Source organism: Hibiscus syriacus, unplaced genomic scaffold, assembly GCF_006381635.1.
Source record: "Hibiscus syriacus cultivar Baekdansim isolate YM2019G1 unplaced genomic scaffold, ASM638163v2 tig00110383_pilon, whole genome shotgun sequence".
Taxonomy (NCBI): domain Eukaryota; kingdom Viridiplantae; phylum Streptophyta; class Magnoliopsida; order Malvales; family Malvaceae; genus Hibiscus; species Hibiscus syriacus.
The window spans coordinates 87,189-110,113 of NW_024062714.1; the positions used below are offsets into that span (position 1 = coordinate 87,189).

Here is a 22,925-nt window from a genome sequence, read left to right on the forward strand (position 1 = left end):
AACCTAGGATCGAAGGGGCGCTAAGGATTGGCTCAATACGGTTCATTTCTGCCAAAGCGAGGAGAGGCCAAGGGCAGGCCGAGTTGTCCATGTCCAAGGAGTCGAGACAAGGGCTTACCGAGGATGCTCAAGAGAGGAACAATCCTTCAAAGACTCATAAACAAGAGTCGAAGGGGGCCAAGACGTTGAGGGACAAGGCAACCGTAGAGACACCACCCATATCCAAGGTGGGAAGTGAGCTCCAACCTTCGTGTTAGAAGGGAGGAGGAGAGAAGGGGCATCGGACTTTGCCATGAGAAAGTGCCGATGCATGATGGCGCAAAGAACTCCAATGACAATGGTTCAATGCGGGGAGTGTCAGACTTCATGCAGAAAGAAGGGCTGACGCAAAAATTTTGAGTAAATGCCAACTAAATCAGAGGGGGAAAGTACATCTCAACACATTTCTTGTGTTCTTTTGAGTTTGATTTGCCGTTTTAAGCGAGTGTTGGTCGGGCAAGACCTAACCTTTAGCGCGGGGGAAACAAAGTTTGGATGGGATCCAAGACTTTGCCGCAAGGGACAAGAGGGTCCAAACCGAGGCAAATCAAGACTTGTAGGAAAGAGTTCCTACGGCAGAGATGCACTTGCGGGCGTGTTAGCCCGTTTCATCACTTGGCGGCAAGAGCCGAAGCAAGCACAACCATTATGGGAGGCCGAGTCCTTATGAGGGGACATGAGCAATTGGAGGCGTCAAAAGGCAACCAAGTTGATGTGAAGTATGGCGTGAAAGATTGTGAAGTTATATGCGTAAGAAGCCAAGGCAAGCAGTCCGTAGTCACTGTGACGCGTTTTTCCCGAAATATCACTTATACCCTATAATATTCTCTGTCAAGCATCTTTTATATTATTTTTTTCGATCTAACACCCTTTGCAGTAAGGCGCACCCCCTGCAGCGCATTTTACGCTGATATGTCGCCATATGGGGTAAGGCGTACCCCTGCAGCGCGTTTTACGCTGATCTGACGCCACGTGGTATAGCGGGGCAAGGGTCGCGCTTTACATTTAATGCTGACACACGTCAGAAAGGCGCCCCTCCTGCGACGCGTCTTAGGTTTAATTACCCCCTACCCCGGCCGTTCACACCCCACCCCTTCCCTATAAATACCCCCATTCTCAATAACTTTCATTACACCAAATTCTCTCAACTTCTCTCAAATACTCTTATATTCTATTTTAACTGTTTAAGGTATATTTTATTATATTTAATATTTTGTTTTTAATTTATTTAAGTATTTAATTTATTTAATATTTTGTTTAATTAATTTTTTGCAGATATAAAATGGAAGGAGGTCTACTTTGCTTGGATGGAAATCATATATCGCGATATTTTACTGATACAGTAACATTTTAAAGTTTTAATATAATTTAAATTATTAGTAATAATTTATTTATTTATTTAATGCATGATTATTAGTTTAAAAATTAATTTTTGTAATTATTTAATTTTTAGGAGATGGATTGCGTATTAGATCCTTTTAATCGCGAGGAGTCACAACCACTGATACGAAGAAATCCTCGTCGAGAACGACAGTCACCGATTGTTACTTGATGACAGCAGAAGTGGACATGTTTTTCTAGTGTGTCCTAGGTTTCTACAATGCCCACATCTTCTGTCTTGTCTAGATCTTTCTCGAATATCCATATCACAATGAATTCGATTGGATTTTAGACGACCTCGCTCCCTCAATAAAGTTGGATTTGGTACAATCGGAAGCCAATCCTGAACTTCATCAAGGTCTTTGTCATTACCTATAGGGGGAACTCAAATTCGCATACCTTAAAAACTTCAGATAGTAGGTATATGGGATCCACAAAACAGTTATAGTCTTGACGTGTATGCGAGCAAGCTGCTATCACATGAGAGCATGGATACTTCAGAGCTTGAAAAAACCCGCAGTCGCACGTTCTATCCCGTAGATTTACTCTTAACGACACAACTTCAATCCCTTGAAGAGGTCACGACAACTATGGGACACGAAACATTTTATGTCTTCTAGAGAAGCTTGTTACAAACATTCCATTTGATGCATCAATTTTTTTTGTAGATCTGCAAATAATCTAGGGTGATAGACATGACCGCCTTGCATCCAGGTTTGAGCTTGTCCCCCGAGCTTCGCAAAAAGTGCCCCCAAACGAAAATATATAGTTTTTTACCAAAGCCGCTACAGGTAAGTGACGTGCACCTTTTAAGGTTGAATTGATTGTCTCAGCTAAGTTGGTCGTCAAGTGTCCATATCGATATCCACCATCATATGTGTTCGTCCACATTTCTTTATCGATGAGGCTAATGTAATCATATCCTTCCTCGTTTTTTGCCCGTAAATCTTGAAGCATTGATTCAAACGTTTGAGGAAGTAGTTCGTAACCTGATCAAAAAATGTATAACTTGCTAACTTGCTTTCTTTGCAAAATTAAAATGATCGAAAGAAAACAAACTACATCAGTTTCACTTACCCATGCGTACAATTAATTGACGCTCATCATTCTTCTTGTACATTCCATGGTAGTTCGCATCAATGTGTCGGAGACAATACCTATGTTGGTTGCCACATTGGACCCAAAGACTCCATTCCTGCTTTGATCCCAGCTCCGCTATCTGAAATGACACAGATTTTTTCCCTCGTGATAACATGTGCACGTAAGTTTTGGAGGAAAAAAGCCCAAGAATTTGTATCTTCTCCTTCAACAAGAGAAAAAGCAACTGGAAGAATGTTACGATTGCCATCTTGGACAACTTCCAATAATAAAACTTGTTTGTATTTTCCATTCAAGAAAGTCTCGTTGATCTGGACATTAACGCACTGTGGATAAGTTCAAAAAAACCGGTAGAATTGGCATCGATCGCGAAGAACTCGATCATTATGGTATGCATAGGAGGTTTCGAAGTCCACAATTATCCCAGGATTCAACCTCCACACCCGCCTAAACCAGCCTGGAAGTTCGTTGTAAGATGCATCTTATTCGCCATGAACCAAGCTTTTTTATAGGAGACAGTGTACCTATGCTGCGATTGTATAGCTGAAATCAACACAACAACATCTATATGAGAGCTTGCTTTTACCATGTGCATGATGGCTTGGCATATCACTTCAGAGTTCAAGTTGGGATAATCTTGGTTGACCCCTCCAGCACAATATGTGTGAGGACCATTGTATACTGTTAGTTCTCATCTGTTGTTTTTCCTTTTCCTATTCCTCTTCGATACGCGAACCATCCAATTGCATCCGTTTTTGCGTCGGGCACAGTAGCATACATATTTTTCTGTCGTGGAGCGGTCGACTCTCGATTGAACAGAATTACGGATATTGTAATTTTTTATAGCCATCATTGCTTCTTCTTTGCTTGAAAACTCCTTGCCTAAAGATAACTCACCATTATTTATTGATGAGTAATATTCATAGTTACCGAGATGAGGCATATCCGTAAATTTGGCCCTTACATTGCACCATTATCAGCTTCATACATGTGTGCTGGAGGGTCAGTTTGTGCCACATTTAATGGAACTTCATCTACATTATCATCATTATCGGAGTTGAATTGCGGTGATTATGGGTGAATGAATAGTCAAGTCTCAGCACCATCCGCACCAGGCTCACGAAGCGGTTCTTCTGGTGGAGATGATGGTTTCTCCATGCTCTCCACATTTTGGTCAAAGAACCTACTACTTGCACGTCTTCCCCTTGAACTAGAAGGCATATCAACATTGAGATCGAAAAAGCTATCAGTGGAATGCCTCCCCTTGGAGCTTGAAGTCATCGTGTCAAATGGAAACTGCACAGATTGTTGCCTCAATGGCATCTTCATATTAAGGTCAAAGAAATTTACAGATGAATGCCTTCCCCTTGAACTGGACGTGATGTTGTCATACGGATTGTTCGTGGACCTACCTCGGTACATATCGTAAGGAGTTGCGGATGAATGTCTCCTCATTGAAGTTGATGTGACGGCACCATGATGCAGATTTCCCATTATGACGTTAAAATCATTACACATTACTATAGTCGGGCTGTCAACTTGATCAACTTGTTCAGCCAGCCCATAGTGGGAGCTTAACGACTGACCCCGAACAACACGCACTTGAACAAACTTTGCATACATTTCAATATCGCTGTCTGAATAATTACTTTGAGAATCAGCCACCATTTCAACATCATCATTGATCGATAGTTCGAACGCTGTATAAGTTAATGGCAAGAATGATGTTGGAAATCTGTACTGCAACGAGGACATTCTTCTACTACTTCCAACATGACCCTTCCTCGAAATCTTCGTTATCGGCTCGTCAAGAGTTATGTTTCTCTTGAATGATATTTTAACACGCTCATTTGATACGAAAACAACGCCGGTTTCATCTTCTCGAATTTCTCTATCATAATAAACAATAGCTGAAAGTCGCGCCATTCTTAGATTTAAAAGTGCGACAATATTATATCTGCAAGAAAACAACTGAAACAAACCTGATTAAATAAATAATATATGAACGAAAATATAATACAATAAAAATTTTACACATAAACGTAAATAATTTAAATAATATAAAATTATATTATTACATGCATCGCAAAAATATTTCGACGTATGCTCCCGTTTTCCCATTGAACTGGCACAAAAATTAATTGAAAACAATTATTATAATATTTTTTTCAAATAATTATAATAAACAATAAGTATAATAAAAAAATATTATAACAAAGTTACCTTATAACGAAAGATCGAACGAACTTCTGAATTAAATATAAGAGGATTGTCAGGTGTTATTTACTGGTTGAAAGGATTGTTGTATTAATTTCTCAGTTGAGAGGGAATTGTGAGAGAGTATACAGGAAGAGGGCTATTTATAGCCGAGAAAGGATGCTTTAAAGCCGAGAGGTCCGGGTAAATAATTCAAGACGCGATCCATGCACCGTACCTTGCATTATGCATGTCTAATAATTGAGTATTTGATAATTGAAAAGCGCGGTCCCTGACCCGCGCATAGCCCTACGTGGCATAAGGCGCGTCCCAGGGGCTGTGCTTTAGACACGTATGTCTATGCCAACGTAAAGCGCGATGCAGGGGCGCGTCTTACTACAAAGGGTGTTAGATAAAAAAAATAATCTGAAAAATATCTAACATAGAAAATTATAGGGTATAAGTGATATTTCGAAAAAAACGCCGCGAAGTGCATTGACTGTTCTCTTTTTTTTTATGCTAAACTAAATGGGGGTAAAATGGATAATCTAAGAGACTATTTGCATTATTGCTGCCGATAGTCATTAACAAATAGAGGCATGTGCAAGTTCAAAGTTCAATGCACTTTTGGCATAAAAAATTCGCAAATTCTGTACTCATTTCAGTGTATATATTGTTTATTTGTTTGATAAAATCTAGCCCTACTCCATATCCTGAATTGCAAGTAATAGCAACATTCGAACTTGACTCCTGTAATCCTTCACAAATTTGTGCACGCATTTATTAAAAATTGGTTAAGAAATTAAGCCTTGATTTCGCATATTTTTACACTGATTGTGTTTTACTGATTATGGAAAGAACAAATCTTTCACGAAAGAGGGAGTAAGGAAAATCCCGGTCCAACATCTTTCAACAACAGCAAAACCGGATAATTTGGTAGCTATGTTTCGAAAATCTTCTAGGAACTTGCCTTGAAGGTTATTTTGATTTTGACAAGGGATTCCAATCTTACAGCTTCATTCCTACATCTTCCACCGTTGGATCAACCTCACAGGTGTTACCAACCTCGTAAATGCTGGAGAGTATTAATGACAAGTGTAAAATACAAACGTAACTGTACTTACATTTTTTAGTACCGAATTTGTCACTCTTGGAATTATTTAAGCAAGCATCTCACGAGAGATCTAAAGCAAGGTCGGTGACATTTGGTTGAGTGAGTGTAGTGATAAGCCAAAAAATATGGGTGCCAAAGCTCTCTTCTTCTTTGCTTTGCTTTGCTTTTCAGCAGTATCTGCGTTTGCAGAGAATGAGGAAGACCCTGGTCTTGTTATGAACTTCTACAAGGATTCTTGTCCTCAGGCTGAAGACATTATTAAAGAGCAAGTTAAGCTACTGTACAAACGACACAAGAACACTGCATTTTCTTGGCTGAGGAACATTTTCCACGATTGTGCTGTTCAGGTAAATTTCCATACAGTACGGTCTTTTTCAACTTCTGTTTGTAGCTTTTTATATATACCTTGACACGTGTATTTTTTTTTCTGGGAGTAGTCATGTGATGCTTCACTGCTGCTGGACTCCACAAGGAGGAGCTTGTCTGAGAAGGAGACAGACAGGAGCTTTGGCCTGAGGAATTTCAGGTACATTGAGACCATCAAAGAAGCTGTAGAAAGGGAGTGTCCCGGAGTTGTTTCTTGCGCTGATATCCTTGTTCTGTCAGCTAGAGAAGGCGTTGTCTCGGTAAAATTTTCTTTTGACCCCTCTCTGTTACAGTTTCTTTCAGCTATTTCAGTCCTCTGAGGTTTCAACTTCTGTGAGACAGGTAAAAACTAACCCTTAATTTACTTGCTTCAGCTTGGAGGCCCTTACATCCCTCTCAAAACAGGACGAAGAGACGGTAGAAGGAGCAGAGCAGATGTCGTGGAGGAGTATCTTCCAGACCACAACGAGACCATCTCAGGCGTTCTCGACAGATTTGCCGCCATGGGTATCGACACCCCTGGAGTCGTTGCCCTCCTAGGTACACCTTTTCATCTATACATAGAGAACATTACGAGATTATGTAGTAGTATCTTTCTTGCTTAAGTTTAGTTTTCTATATTGTGCAAAACAGGAGCTCACAGTGTCGGCAGAACTCACTGTGTGAAGCTGGTGCACCGTTTATATCCAGAGGTTGACTCTGCCCTCAACCCCGACCATGTACCACACATGCTCCATAAGTGCCCTGATCAAATCCCAGACCCCAAGGCCGTCCAGTACGTGAGAAACGACCGTGGGACGCCCATGGTTCTGGACAACAACTATTACAGGAACATACTGGACAACAAGGGTTTGTTGATTGTGGACCACCAACTGGCTTATGACAAAAGGACCAGACCTTATGTGAAGAAAATGGCCAAGAGCCAAGACTATTTCTTCAAGGAGTTCTCTAGGGCCATTACACTCCTCTCCGAGAACAACCCTCTCACCGGTACCAAGGGTGAGATCAGGAAACAGTGCAACCTTGCAAACAAACTTCACTAAAACGCTTCTAAAAGAGAGCCGAGTTTGGCCGAATAAAATGGTTGTTTCTTGTCCTAGTGACAAATTTGTTTTTGTGCATTGATCAGTAATGGTATAATAGTACTGGTTTGATATGATCCATTCCAGTTTCTAGGATGCATATTAGTCATTGGCGCAGAGGATGTTAGGATGACTATCATGTATATATGTATGTATGTAAGGATGGTGTTGATTGTGTATGACGCATGGATTCCGTGATTTTAATAGTTATGATGGTTCATGCATATACCCCTTCCTTCTCCATGACGATATCATATTCCTGATGAGTGCAGATAAGGCAAAGCCAAGATTAGATATAGCTAAAATTAGATATAGACATTAAAAAAAAATATAATGATTTATTAGGTATTTAAATTTATAATTTCGAAAATAATGTTTAATTTGTCTAATAATTAAATTTATAATGACTTAAATTATTATTAGACTAAAAAATTGAGAATATTAGATTATCATTCAATTTTTTTTATAACCATTGATTTTTAATGTATTGATCAATTAATTCAAATCAGGTACTGTAGAGACGATGATGATCTTTTCAACTCAGTTTGTTTTATTCACAATCATCAAGATTCGAATTCCTGATATTGTTTAAGAGATCTAATATCTCATCCCGTTAGATCAACCGATTATTGGTATTAGATTATCATTCTTTAATTTGATCTCTATTTGATTAAATATCTAATAAATTTTTATATTTCTTAATTTAAATATTTATTTTTACATTAACTAAAATACTATTATATTAAAATTATTGAATATAAAATAATTTTACAGGCTCAGACCCACTTAGACCCTAGGGAGCTCCGCCCCTTGTGCAGATTATTTGAATATGTATAAATTTAATGAAAAAGACACATCCCAACGACAACAATAAATGAAAGTGACTATGGCCCTCCAAGTTGGATAAAAATATTCCAGCCAATGGGATATTTAAATGGGTTGAATCTTTGTGGATAGAAGATAGATTTGCACATATAGTGGAGATGATTCCTTTCTGTCAAGAAATAGACTCTTGATTCAATTTTTTTTATGTGGGCCTGTCTCTCGCTCAATAAAAGATAGTGTAATATTGATAGCGATGGCCATTAATTATATCATCCAATTCCTTCATCTGCTATATAGATATTTAAATTTCGGATTTTTGCTAATGAGTAATTAACAACTTCAGCTTTCTCTAATGCAACTCGGTCTGCAATTTCTACAGCATAAAACATTAAGAAATCAGAACCTTGTAGCTAAAGAATTGCAAGCTGGGCCTGGGGTGGTGTTTCATAAGGTTGTCTGCTGTTACTTAAGATGCCTTGTTTGTGTTTCGTTTTCCCTGGTGAAATGGGGAACCGTGAGCTTTAACCACGCCAGGCAAGCAGTGCCAGTGGCAGCACCAGGGGAGTAGGGAGAGAATTTCTCATCACCCCAAATGGTGAATTTTCATTTCTTATATCAAGCCTATAAATAAGACGAGTCGAGTTTAAGTATTACTGAAATCGACTTGAATTTGAAAACCTCAAAATTGAGTTCGGCTCAACTCGAAAGTTCACGAATTTAAAATTATCAAGTTCTACTTGAATTTAAAATCAAAAATAAAAATTCAACTTGAACTCGAATCATTTTCAAACTTGACTAGGAGCTTCAACCTAAATCTTATAATACATTTTAAAAATATATATAAACGGTGTTTTTCCTTTATTCAATTATAATACAAATGTCTTATCCATCAAAAAAAAGTAACATTACAATAAATTTTGGATAATCAATAAAACACCTAAATGTGCCTAGGTGCACACCCACTAAAATGCTTTTACAATAAATGGTTGAGTTGGAATTTGAAATTTTTTTTTAAAAATAAATTATTCATAATTTATTTTAAAAATATAAAATTTTGATATATTATTTTTTTCGAATTACTCGTAAACTTTTTGAGTCGGGTCTTAAATAATTCATCTTGACTCGTTAAGGACTCAAATTAAGTTTAAACTCAAATCGAATCCACTTAAATTAAATGTTAATCAAAATTCAACTCAATTAAACTTAAATAACTTATTTCTTTACATCCCTATTTGATACTTGGCAATTTTGTAAACTAATCGAGGATAATAATTCCAATTTTATAATATAACCTTAGAGGTTGGTAGGCTGTGGCCTAAGGGTACATCAGAGGAGTCATGGAAGGTGCGCCTATGCCAAAGATTTTATGGGCTCAAGGCGGAGCTTGAATAAAAATCTGATCGTCTAAATCAGATAATGAGGCCCAAAGAGAGTGCTTCACCCATCAGGTTTTGCTATCCAATGGCGATTAGTAGCTGCTGAGACTAAAAAGATAAAAGAGAAAAAATGGGCAATACAGTGAGCCCAGATTCCTGTGAATTGTAAAGATCTCGTTTTCAGTTTGCCATGTTTGACAGACAAAACTTTTTTAAATAAACCCAACGAACTTTTCATTTCCTAATATTGGGTTTAGAAAATTAGATTGGAAATCTGAATAACCAATCAGCAAATGAAGTGAAAAAGAGTGGAGAAAGGAGATTTTGTTCTCTCCTTTTCTTCTTAACTTGTGCATGCATGACACAAAATGAGAATCTAAGAACAAAAGAACTTCAACCAATAACCCATTGTGAGCAGCCAATGGGGCCTCAAAATATCCAAAGAGAGAAATAATGAATGGAAGGAAGGAATGGTTCTAAATCTAAACAATTTGATACTAAAATTAATTGGAGAGCCCCATCACATGAGGATTTCGAAGTCATGTTCTCGCAATAAGGCATATGCCCTATTCAACCATCATCCATCCTACACACTTTAACATTGTTTCTTCTTTGGTTACAGAGCTTTCTCTATCTCGGAGAATTATATTTGTCTAGTTATGGTATCCTGAATCTTGACCTTATTTTCTCTCCATCAAAATCAAATTTCTTTTATTTTTCCTTCAAATACATCAAATTTGGTTTTGGTTAATCCCTTTTACTCCCTTTGCTTGTATTCCTTCAATGTTACTTAACCGCATGGCGAGACTAAGTTGTTTACTCTCTTATGGAAAAGTTGTGCTATTTCTTGAAACTCTTGCTTGCAACTATCAATGCTTAGTTCCATTTACAACTCTCTCTCTATTCACATTATTATAAAACAATTTATTGAAGTAGTATCATTAATCAAAATAATTCAATACAATTTGTGAATAAAATAAAGTTTAATATTTATAAATCAAATAATAATAGTAGTTATGTTATCTTAAATTTCTATATAATTAAAATGCACATGACAATAATCCAACTCCATTTCTGTTAACACAAAATAATAATCCAAAAGTAAAATACTCTCTTGTAGAGTAGAAACTACTATCGTATTTTTTATTAGGGTAAACTATAAACTTGGTAATTGAATTTTACTTTCTCTTCTATTCTATTTTACTCACTTTACTTTAAATCTTTTCAATTTCCTCACTTAATTTAATACATTGGGTTCTTTTAGTCACTCAACTGTCTTCTCACTAACAGCATTATAAGTGGGTTGTTACATAAATGTAAAACAACGTTGTTTTGGTGAAAATTTTGTTTTTTTAAAACAGCTTCGTTTTAACGTCGTTAACTATTTAACGGTAGAGTGACAAAAAATCCAATGTATTAAGTCTAGTGAGAAAATTAATTTTTTTTTTAAATTCAATAAGCAAAATAAGATAGAGAGAGTAAAATTCAATGATGAAATTTGAAACTTACCCATTTCATTAGGCAAGTAATTTCATGTATATCCAAAAGAAAGCAATAAAAGTTGGTACAATTAAAGAAGTATCGCTCTTTATATAATACAATGGGAGAAATCTCACGAATACAATGAATTATTTGTGGACACTAACCTCCTGCACGATGTATTGACAGAAGACCACACGTTATTATCAATTAATCAGATAATTAATCTCGAATTTGAAGAAATCTACCTCGCCCCTAAAAAAATTTAAAAATAAAAGCGCTTCAACTAAATATTTATTGAATTTAAAGTTGAAACTAATTATTTTTTGGTTCCATATGAAGCTAACAAAATTTATGTGATCAAAACATATTTTAAATCGGTATGAGTGTAATTTATTAATAGCATACTTTCAAGAATGTTGTGGAAGGGTCTAAATGGTATGCTCAAGAATGGAATCAAGAATTTATTAAGACAGGGAATTAAATATACTAAGGAGATATTAAAGTATCTTTTTTATTTTTCATAAATACATTCATTTAATTGAAGGATATAAGTAATTTTTTTATTATTTATTTTTAAAAATATATATTTTAATATTAATTAATACTTTAAAAAAATTAGCCGTGAAATTCCGCCCATGGATATGCTTTGCAATTAGAAGCATATTTTTGGAAAATACCGAACAATTTTCAAAAAAACAAAGGCTCACCAGTCACCCCTGCTTTTGGAGCTATTGTAACAGTAAGGATCTAAAATGGATTTTTTCCCCCAGCAATCCTTGATTAAGAACAGAATCTGGATTACCTCTGCTTAATTTCGTCATAAAATGGAAACATATGTTTAACATCCAAATTGCAATCCAATAGCAGAAATTTTCTTAGGGCACCTTTATACAAAATCCTGTTAGAGCTCCCTCGCGACCAAGTCGACTCATCTGTGTCGACTCAGCCGAATCATTGCCCAATTAAAAAGAATAATGTAGTCGCTTTTTAATCAATCATGATTAAGCTGCTTTTGGCTCTCTAAGTGGCTAACAAATTGGTTAACCATCGAACCCTGTTTGGCTCCATACTGCATCCCTGACCCGGCTCATGTCCCGGCCCTTGAGGGTCCGACCCACGCCTTCGAACACCGAAGCGCCGCCAGATTTCTTACTGCGAGCGTACTCACGCGCCAAGTATTCGTGTGGCGGCACCATCTCCGAATCGCCGTCATCCAATCCATCATCCGAGTCATGTACCCACTCCACCGAGTTAACTCTGTAAATCTTACTCCAGTCAGGCACGACCACGGGCGCTGACGTGGCCAAATGGTGCCCACGTGGCGGAGTTGCAGCCGCCACGCCGTCTTGGCTACGAAACTGATGCACGATCCTAGGTTTCGTTGAAGAAGAATCCTCGAAAGCCAAGGACAACCCACCCACGTGCCGATCGCCCCGGGGAATTCGACGGTTACTACTCCCCCTCACGTCGAAGTTCCCATTCTCGTTACTCTCAGCTTCAGCGCGAGGATTCCACTGGTGCCGAGAATTATCGACAATCACGTTGTCTCCTCGGTCTGCGACGTTATCGACCATCGACCAAACATCTTCCTCACCAAGTTCCACGTCGTCAACGGCAGTGTCTCCTTGGCCTTGGCCGTGTCCGTAGCTATAGCTTCCAAGCAACCGCTCGCTTCTGCTGGTGGTCAACAGCCGGCCTTTTGCCATCAAACAACCAAATTATATTCGATACCCTAAACCAAAATATCAAAGATCGAAAAAAGGAAATTGAAAACAGAATTTCAAAAATTGGAAAGGCAAATTAAGAATCTATTCTACGAGGGAATGGAGAAAAGAGAGGGCGAATGTTAAATGGAGTCCATTAGAGAGGATACACAACCATAAGGAGGCTTCGAAAGGGAAGCCATGGATATATAGCATTTGGGGAATGGGACAGTGGAAGCTATTTTCATTTCATGTGAATTTGGAATTAATTTTGCCATCATTTCTTCTCTCCACTCCCACAACCTCCAATCAGATCAACGGTGGGAATATAGAAGATGATAATGTTAACACAAAATTGTACCATGACAAATAAATAAAAGGCTAAATAACAGCATTAGTCACCAAGACATAATATTAAACTCAAATTCCCTGATCTATAAACCTCATTTCCTATATTTTAATCTTAAATAAAATATATAATATTCAAATAAAAATAGAATGTATCAGGCAATTTTATTAAAATAATAATAATAATTAAGAAAGAAAAAGAACAACAGAGTCACGCACTCTTTTAGGACAGTGAGAAACACTACTCTTGGTTCATGTACGAAATCTTGCAAGTGAAAAACAAACTAAAATTGGATTTCTGTTAACTCCTTATAAATAACTTCGTTCTTGGTTCAAGTTATATACATTTACAGATTGGAAAATAAAAATCCACAAGTAGTGTTATAATTAATTTTAGTACAGTCACCGATTTATGATTTATTAAACGATTATGTCGGATCGAGTATTGCAGAGACAAGGCGACACTTTCAACCCAGTTTATTTCATTTACAAATATCAAGAATTCAAACCCCTAATATTACTTAAGAGATTTAGTGTCTCATCTTACTATATCAACTTCTTGTTGATAGTAGTGTTATAATTATGATATGTGTTTTTTTTAATTAAATTTAAAAATTTGTAAATCAATTTAGTTTAATAATTATTAGCATCTTAATTTAATTTATAAATAAATTATTTTGTATTAACATTATATTATAATAAATCTTTATATTTTACTTTCCATTATTTTAGTAATAAATTTCCTACTTATATGTTTTAAGGTGAATAAATAAACGATTAAATGGATAAAATAAATAAATTAAATTGATTCAATTTAAAAAAAATAGTTTATTTAATCTTCAATCTGTGCAGCTTAATGAAATAATCCAATGTATTTTCCAAAATATTTTTTAAAATGGATTACTAATGAAATCTCATTTAATACATTAAGGGTAAAATACTTAGATAATCACTAATCACAAAGTAATTCTATTTTGACCATCAAACTATAAATTTTATCAATTAAGTCATTAAATTATTTAAATTGTATCAATCAAGCCGTTCACATTAAAATTTAACATAAATAATGACTTGAAAATTAAGTAAATTTATATCATTTCACATTTGATTCTTATTATTTACATATTCTATCAATTTAATTATAATATTTGATTAAAAATAATCTAATATTATTAGGATAAGATAGTGACATTATTTATAATTTTATAAGTTTATTATAAATTATTAAATGTTATTCCAATGAGAAGGTGGCCTTTATTTTTAAATTAATTAATAACTAAAATCAATTAGTTTTTAATTGAAATTATAAGATTATGACATATGTCATCATTTTATTAGATAATTATTAAATTATTTTTAATTAAAGTTAGGATCAAATTAATAAAATATGTAAATGATGATGATCAGATGTATAATATATAAATTTACTTAAGTGTCATGTCAATAATTATGTTAACTTTAATTTTTAATAGTTAATAACTTGATTAATATTGCACGAATTAAGTGATCTCGTTGATAAATGAATTGTTATTGTTTCTTAAAATTTTTGGGTTCGAGTATCATTAATGTCAGGGTGTGAGTGTTCAATGTGAAATGATTGAGAGTTATCTTTGAACATATATTACCTTGTACTTACCCAAATTAATAAAAAAAATCTTGATTGATATTATTTAAATATTTAAATAATTTGATTGAAAAAATCATAATTAGGTGATTAAAATTAAATTACCCTACAATTTAAAGACTATCCAAATAGTTTGCCCAATTAAGGTTGGCAAACTTTATGTGGTATACTAAAATAGTTAATGTATACTAAAATAGTTAATGAATACAAAAAAGCAAGATGAAAGGTTTTTCTAACGTTAATTAGAAAGCGTCACGCAATACGCATTTTCCTAGATAAAATATTCAAATGTTCATTAGATATATCCACGTCAGATATCATTATTTTCTTATGTTGTGAGAACCCACGGTAATAAATTTGTAGTAGTTTCGTTGTATGACTGTCTTAATATATTATTAAAGAAATGTTTTATCGAAAAATTAATATTTTAACATTTTTGATAAAACGTCACTTAAAACATTATTATTTTTTTTTGTAAAAATATCCTTTGTATTATACGAGTAGTATTACAAAGAAAACTCCCCAAAGACCTCGTTAAAAACCCTCCCTAAGCCTACTCGGAGGAAAAATAGTGAAACAATGGGGTGTTATAGAACATGAACACACTGCAGCACAACATCACTGGACGACAAAAGCAAGTTACAATCCCCAAACAAAACTCATACAACAAAACAACCATCCAAAATATTCAACTAATTTTGACTGTGAACAATGCCAAACAAATAAGCCAATTGGAACCAGAATACGCATAAAGCCAAAAAACCAGAAACACTATTATGGAAATCCAAAACAGAATGAAACCAGAACCAGGAACAACGATGTCCAGTATACAGAACGATACAGCATGAATCGCCATTAGCACACGCCACGAACAATAGCTTCCAGATTCCGAACAAAGTCGTTCGCCACTGAAATTAACATCGGCCATAAATAATTCGTCCAGACCGCAATCTGAATTAAGGCTTTGAAATAAATCTGATCTGCAGAAAACGAATAACCATTAAATCTGGACTTGTTACGACATAACCAGATTATCCAAATCAAACCAAAAAAACCAATGCGCCACAGTGACCGCACTCTCCTCCTAATACTCTGTGCAAACCAGACCTCTAACAATTGATTGACATTCTTAGGAAACACGAGAAATATATTCCACACCCTACACCAACGATTCCATACTTCCCATACTACCGTACAATGGCAAAGAACATGATTAATCGCTTCCTCCTCACTTTTGCAAAACGAGCAGCAAATCTGTCCACCACAATTGACTCCTCTTTTGACCAACTCAATCGAAATCGGAATTCTACAGTGCACTGCTTTCCATACAAAGGCCGAAACTTTAGGCGGAACAAATTTGAACCAAACCAGCCTCCAACAAGGATCACCCAAAGACCCATTAGCAGCCACTTTGAAACAATAAGCTTTCGAACTGTAGACACCATCTTGAGCCCCAGTCCAATTGACTCGATCTTGACCATACACAGCATTAACCGCTCTATCTAAAACCTGCTTAAAATCATCCCAAATTGGTATTTCTCAATCCAATAAAGATCTTCTCATAGCAAGCCTCCATTCCCAAGTACCCTGAACCCAACATCCAAAATCCTTCATCTTACCGCATTTTTTAACTGCTAAACTAAAAATTCTTGGAAAGCAGATTTTTAGGGAACATTTTTTTAACTAAAATGTTAATTTTGCTAACTAATTTCCAGTAAAACTAATTTTGCTAACTAATTTCTAGTAAAACTCAATATTAACATTTTCGGTAGAAAAAATAATATTTTAAGTAGAACTTTACCGAAAATGTTAAATATTTTATGTATCACCCAATATTAACATTTTAGATAGAAAAATAATATTTTAGATACCGCTTTATCAAAAATATTAAAAAAAATATTAATATTTCTGATAAAGTATTCCATTAGTCGTATATTAAGGTTACTGTACAATTTAAGAATACGGGCCGTACTCCACGTGGATGCTGACACTAACCCTTATTCCAATACGTATATCCCTTTTGGGTCCCACGAATGGCATCCACATCACGCCACGTAGCAAATGGCAAGTTAGAGAAAGATACTTGTGATGTCGCTGAAGAAACTAATGATGGCAGTGGACAAATGAATTGTGCTAATAGCCTTCCATTATTGATGGTTTAGGAGAAGTAATATAAATTTATATATTTCTAATGTAATTTAGGACATTTAAAGGTTAAATTAATCCCACTTGTGGCCGAGATTTATGAAAAGAAAAAGTCTCCACATTTAGCGGTTGACAATACAATGGGGCCCTTTAAGGTTTTTTATTAACAAATTATTTTTAAAAAATTAATGAAATCAATCATTATAAACGTTGATTAAATTTAAATTAATATATTTAAAACAAATTTACGTATTATAAAACTCAAGCATAAAAACTTATTTTTTTATATATATTTTGTGCAAGTACCGAACAATTATAAGAACGTAATGCAGTTTTAACACCATTAACCTCGCAAATCACAATCTTTTACGTCCAACTAAAAGTCCAATATTGGGCCAGTTTTGCCAAAAACTGTACCTGAGGTTTAATTTCTTTTATGGATTAAATTTATTTTATCCAAATTCAGGATAATTATAATGGTTTTTTAAGTGAAGATAATTATAATTGTTGAATGTGGAGGAGTTTGAAATTTTTACACATCTGAAAGCAAATATGATTAATTATAATGGCTTTGGACCCAATTTTGTACATTCCAATTACGGCAGCAGCAGGGATTGAAGAGAGGATAATGAATTGGGCGATGAAAAGAAAAACCATCCAAAAACATGGAAAGTGGTGATTAATATTTAAAAATTCATTCCATAGAGATGCAACCAATTAAGGCCTCACATGACCTACCGCTGGTGTCCTAATGCAACCAAACGCTCATGATGACAGCTCGGTAACACTTACCCTCATCGGCAAAAGTATCCCCTGCATTATTTGGGATCTCTCTACTTTATGGAGGTGAACATGGAGAGACAAGATCTGGGTGCTGTGTCACTAATTCGAATGCATGCAAGTGTGTGTGTTTTGTATTGGAGGGATGGTCAGAACTTCTGGTAATTCTCTCGGTTGGTTAGATCCGTATACCAGGAGATTCTCTTTTAATGATTGTACTGGGGAATTGGAGGAATCAATTGGATATTTTTACGAGTTTAATATGTAGGGAAATAACACTATTCTCACGTTATTTATAAAAACAACTCCTTTTTGTTAATTTATTATACAACGTAAAACAGTGTGATATGTCAGACACATTTCCAAAAACATCTAACATATTTTTTTTATAACTATTGATATTCGATATATTGACAAACTAATTTAGATCGAATACTACAAAGATAAGAACAATACTCTTGACTTGCATATTTTTATTCTCTATAGTATATATAGTTAGTAAATTCAAATATTTTAAATATAATATATTTTAATAAAATCAACAAAGTTGGGAACATGTGTATTTCAAAGAACATAATTTTATACCAAGAAGGATTGATTCAAGTGGGAAGTTGTTTAAGCATGTTTCGAGTTTGAGTCATTATGTATGCATAAAGTTTTCGTTGGGAGATTCACCCACCAAAACTAGGTATGTGACATGGGTCAATCCAGATTAATTAGAACAAAATCCTGAAATCAGAAGGAAAAAAAAACATTATTTTATGTTGCTTTGAATCTTATTTTTATGTTTTTTTGCCATATCAGTTTAATTTGACGTTTTTCTTAAACGATGTGTTTATAAAGTTTACGGATATAACAATGACGTTGGTTTTAATATCACAAATCTAGCTATTATGATAAATAAATGTATAAAAGCATATTATTTATCTTCTACATTTTATGTTGTATAAAAGAATAACATAATGCAAAAATTATTATACACAAATTTATCAACAAACTAAAATAATACACTTTCAACATCTGAAAAACAAAACTTAAATAAATCATATATCATATAATAAAGTTATAAAATCTAAAAATCATAAAATATAGCTATATTTTCTTCCATAACAAAAACAATCACATGAATATAAATATGTTTAAACATAAAAGGCAAGATTTATATCTAATAATATATTATTTTGATTGTTTTAACTTTACTATTCTTTAAAAAAGGCATTATCTCAGTTATTTTTCTACTAAAACCTCTCATATTGGTGCATGTACTATATCTCAATGTGATCTGCAATTTTATAGGTAGAATATCATCGTACTTAAAACACACTTTATTTTATTGAACAGGACTATGTATTCTTAAAGTTGTAGGTACAAAAATAAAACTTTTTCAAGAAAATATCACGTTTAGTAATCTTAATATACGGTTAAAAATTATATTATCGATTTTGTTATTATTTAAATAATAAAATCGGTAAAAAATTACTATAAACATTATTATTTCTACCGTTTTTGTTATTATTTGACGATTTATCGGTAAAACATTATCGATTTTGTTATTTTTACTACCGATTTTATTATTCTTAGTCACTTTACCAAAAATATTAAAAAACAGTAATATTTTAGATAATTTTTTACTGATATTATTATTTAAATAACAATAAAACTAATAATATTTTTTAATTATATATTAAAATTATCGCACCTAAAACTTCTCACTTTTTCACAACACCACACAGATGAGATTTCCAGAAATTAATTTAGAAAGCCGCAAAGAATCTCCGAGTGTTTTTCAAAATTTTTAACCCGGTAGAGCAGTGGGACGCCAAACTTGGGCGATTTTTACTGAAATATCGTCATTACAGGAAATAATTACCTTTCAGACATCCTTTCGCCTAATTTTACCGATCTAACACACTTTCTAAAAAGTCACAAATTGTCATCCGCACCATTCCAGGGTTTCGTCTAAGTTGGTATCACGTCATGAAAGGCGCGGATGTCTTATCCGAGTTGGCGCCACATAATGACAAGCTCGGATCGTCATTCGTGCCTTTTTGGGGCATCTGACACGTGTACGTAAGGCGCAGATCACCATCCGCGCATTCCATTATTGGTTCCGAAAATCTCAGCCTTTAAACTCTCCCCTGGTCTATAAATAACACTCATTCTATGCAAACATCACCACATCAATTCTTTCTATTTTTGTTTCATCAATTCCTTCGATTTTTTGTTGTAAGGTAAATTTATTTTTATTATATTATATTTATTTTATATATGATTATTTAAAAAAATTTATTGTACTAATTATTTTGTATTATTTTTTACGGTTGTAAAATTGGAAAGTGAGATCATACATCGAGACATTTTTGTCGATACGGTAACAATATAAAATTATATTATTTAAATTATTGTGAAAATTTTTAAATTTTTATTATATTATATTTTAATTCATATACTATTTATTTAATTAGGTGTACTTTAGCTATTGTTTTTGCAGATATAAGACTCTCAATCTTTCAAACTCTCAGAATGACGCGTATTTCAGCTATTGGTTACTATGATGGAGAAATTCGGGAAGATGAAACCGGCGTCGTGTTCGCATCAAATCATTCTGTCAAAATATCATTCAAGAGAAACATAACTCTTAATAAGCTAATAACGAAGATTTCAAGGAAGGTTCATGTTGGAAGTACTAGAAGAATGTCATTACTTTAGTACAGAATGTCAAAACATACTATTTATACAACGTTCGAACTATCCAATGATGACGATGTTGCTATGATGGATGATTCTCAAAATCATTATTCAGATGTCAATACAAATATCTATGCAAAATTTGTTGAAGTTTGTGTTGTTCGTGGTATGTCATTATGCTCCCACTATGGGGTTGCTCAACAAGTTGATCAAGTTGACAACTCAACTCAAGTAATATGTAATGATTTTCACTCGTTAATAGGAAATCCACATCATGATGCCATCCCATCATGATGTCATCCCATCAAGTTCAATGCGGGAGACATTAATCAGCAACTTTTTACGATTTGTACCGAGGTGGCTCCACAAACAATCCGTATGGAAAAATCGCGTCCAGTTCAAGGGGAAGACATTCATATGCAAATTTCTTTGACCTGAATATGGAGATGTCCTCGACACGCAACAATCTGTGCAGTACCCATTTGACACGATGTCTTCAAGCTCGAAGAGAAGGCATTAAACTACGGGCCTCTTTGACCTCAATGTTGAGATGCCTTCAAGTTCAAGGGGAAGACATGCAACTACCAACTTGTTCGACCTAAATGTTGACATCATAGAGGAACCCTCATCTCCACCAGAAGAACCACTTCGTGAGCCAGGTGCGGATGATGTTGAGACTGGACTATTCGTTCAACTAGAATCACCGCAGTTCAACATAGACTACGATAATGATGATGTAAATAAAGTTCCAACAAATACGGTACATACTGAACCTCCAACACACATGTATGAAGCTGACTATAGTGCAATGTACATACCAAAATTTACAGATATACCTAACATCGATGACTATGGATTTAACTCATCAGTCAATGATGGTGAGTTATATAAAGGAAAGGAGTTTTCATGCAAAGAATAAGTGATGATGACAATTAATAATTATAATATTTGTAATTCTGTTCAGTCCAGAGTTGACAACTCTACTACCGAAAAGTATGTATGTCACTATGTCCAACGTGATAACGAATGTAATTGGATGGTTCGCGTATCGAAGAGGAAGTGGAAAAACAATATATAGGAATTGACGATATGCAACGGTTCTCACACATACTGTGCTGGAGGGATCAATCAGTATCATCCCTGTAACACCTAAAACTCTACCTATACAGGTTATAGATGTCACCTGAAATTTCATAAAAACGAGTTTGAGATGTCACATTTACTTTTTAAAATAATATTCTTACAAAATATTAAAACATTTGAACTTATATTAAGAAAATACAATAATATACTATTGAATAATGTTTTGTTAAACAAATTTAAGGCAAAAGATACAGTACCATGAACAGTGTATCGATGCACTGCTACATTACCGTGAACAGTGTATCGATGCACAAAAACATCGATACTGATAAAAACTTAACCTTTCATCACTATAAAGTTACCATTTTTTTCAAATTAGTTCAACAAAGCAAATAGAACATTAATAAGTACATGCCACTAATAAAGTCAACATTATATCATAGGATATCTTACTGATATCGAAATATGCTCCCCGATGTTTGATGTCGTTCTGAACTCTTTATTCTACTACTGGCTTTTACCTACGCATGAAAATCATCACACGCTAAGTATATACTTAGTGAGGCAATTAAAACAATAAATAGTGCAATACAATTCATGCATGCATTTCAATGTCAAAATCAAAATGCCATAAAATAATGTTACCAACATATCCAATATTTTACCATGATCAAAATAATATAACAAAATATAAAATTTCTTACCAATATACTTGTCATTTATTCCATAAGCTCGTAAGCTTATTTGCATGCTTACCATTTATTAACCAATAATCTATAAACCATAGACAATAGCCAGTATACAACTTCGAGGACCCTGGTACACGAGTCAAATATATGCACCGTAATGCAATCCCGAGTATGACATATAAGGTCGTGTCCACCATCTGTACTAGGTATCCTTAAGTACAATCCATAATATGACACATAAGGTCGTGCCCACCATATACACTAATTATACTTTAGTGTAATCCTGAATATGCAGCCTGCTGCTGGACTCTGTGGCATGCCAACTATACCCTGTCCCTTAATGACTTACTTGGGCATACAATCATTTTATTTGATCCGTCCATGGAAAAGTACATTATCAATATTTAACATTGGGTAGTTCATACCCGAAATAACATTCATGGTAAAATTTCACATTATTCATGATCAATGCATTATAATTTCACACTATGACATATCAATGTCATATCAAAGTTATAAAATTGACATAATATCATGCTAATATAAATAAGGTCTACTTATCTCAAGTCTTCCTGATGATGTATAAAACATCTATGTATAATGTCATGCATGTATTGCACTCACCTTGACACTTTATATAATCCAAAATATTTTTCCTCGCTATGCTCCAACTTAGTCTTTTTTTATACTCGAATTGCTTTGAACACCGAGTAAATCACGATCTGTACAAAATATAGATTTATATATATATATATATATATATATATATATATATATATATATATATATATATATATATATATATATATATATTAGTATTGTACTAACATAAATACATTTCCAAAAATAAATTCCATAATCATACTTGAAACTATTCACCACCAAATACTTTAACACTTATTAATTT

General features: G+C 34.2%; 2 protein-coding genes across 2 annotated transcripts; one reads left to right on the top strand and one right to left on the bottom strand.

Annotated features, from left to right (window-relative positions):
• The first annotated feature begins 5,911 nt into the window (after positions 1-5,911).
• Positions 5,912-7,490, top strand: LOC120121825 (peroxidase 42-like). Its single transcript, XM_039141122.1, has 4 exons — positions 5,912-6,174; positions 6,265-6,453; positions 6,568-6,733; positions 6,827-7,490. The coding sequence occupies exons 1-4, from the start codon at positions 5,953-5,955 to the stop codon at positions 7,234-7,236; spliced, it is 987 nt and encodes a 328-aa protein (XP_038997053.1). The 5' UTR covers positions 5,912-5,952; the 3' UTR covers positions 7,237-7,490.
• A 4,485-nt stretch (positions 7,491-11,975) lies between these two features.
• On the bottom strand, positions 11,976-13,002 carry LOC120121851. The gene has a single exon (XM_039141148.1). The coding sequence runs from the start codon at positions 12,662-12,664 to the stop codon at positions 11,999-12,001; it is 666 nt and encodes a 221-aa protein (XP_038997079.1). The 5' UTR covers positions 12,665-13,002; the 3' UTR covers positions 11,976-11,998.
• Positions 13,003-22,925: the final 9,923 nt, after the last annotated feature.

Coding starts and splice junctions, on each gene's coding strand:
- LOC120121825 (XM_039141122.1), top strand. CDS start 5,953: ATGGGTGCCAAAGCTCTCTTCTTCTTTGCTTTGCTTTGCTTTTCAGCA. Junction 6,175..6,264: donor TCCACGATTGTGCTGTTCAG/GTAAATTTCCAT, acceptor TTCTGGGAGTAG/TCATGTGATGCTTCACTGCT. Junction 6,734..6,826: donor TGGAGTCGTTGCCCTCCTAG/GTACACCTTTTC, acceptor TGTGCAAAACAG/GAGCTCACAGTGTCGGCAGA.
- LOC120121851 (XM_039141148.1), bottom strand. CDS start 12,664: ATGGCAAAAGGCCGGCTGTTGACCACCAGCAGAAGCGAGCGGTTGCTT.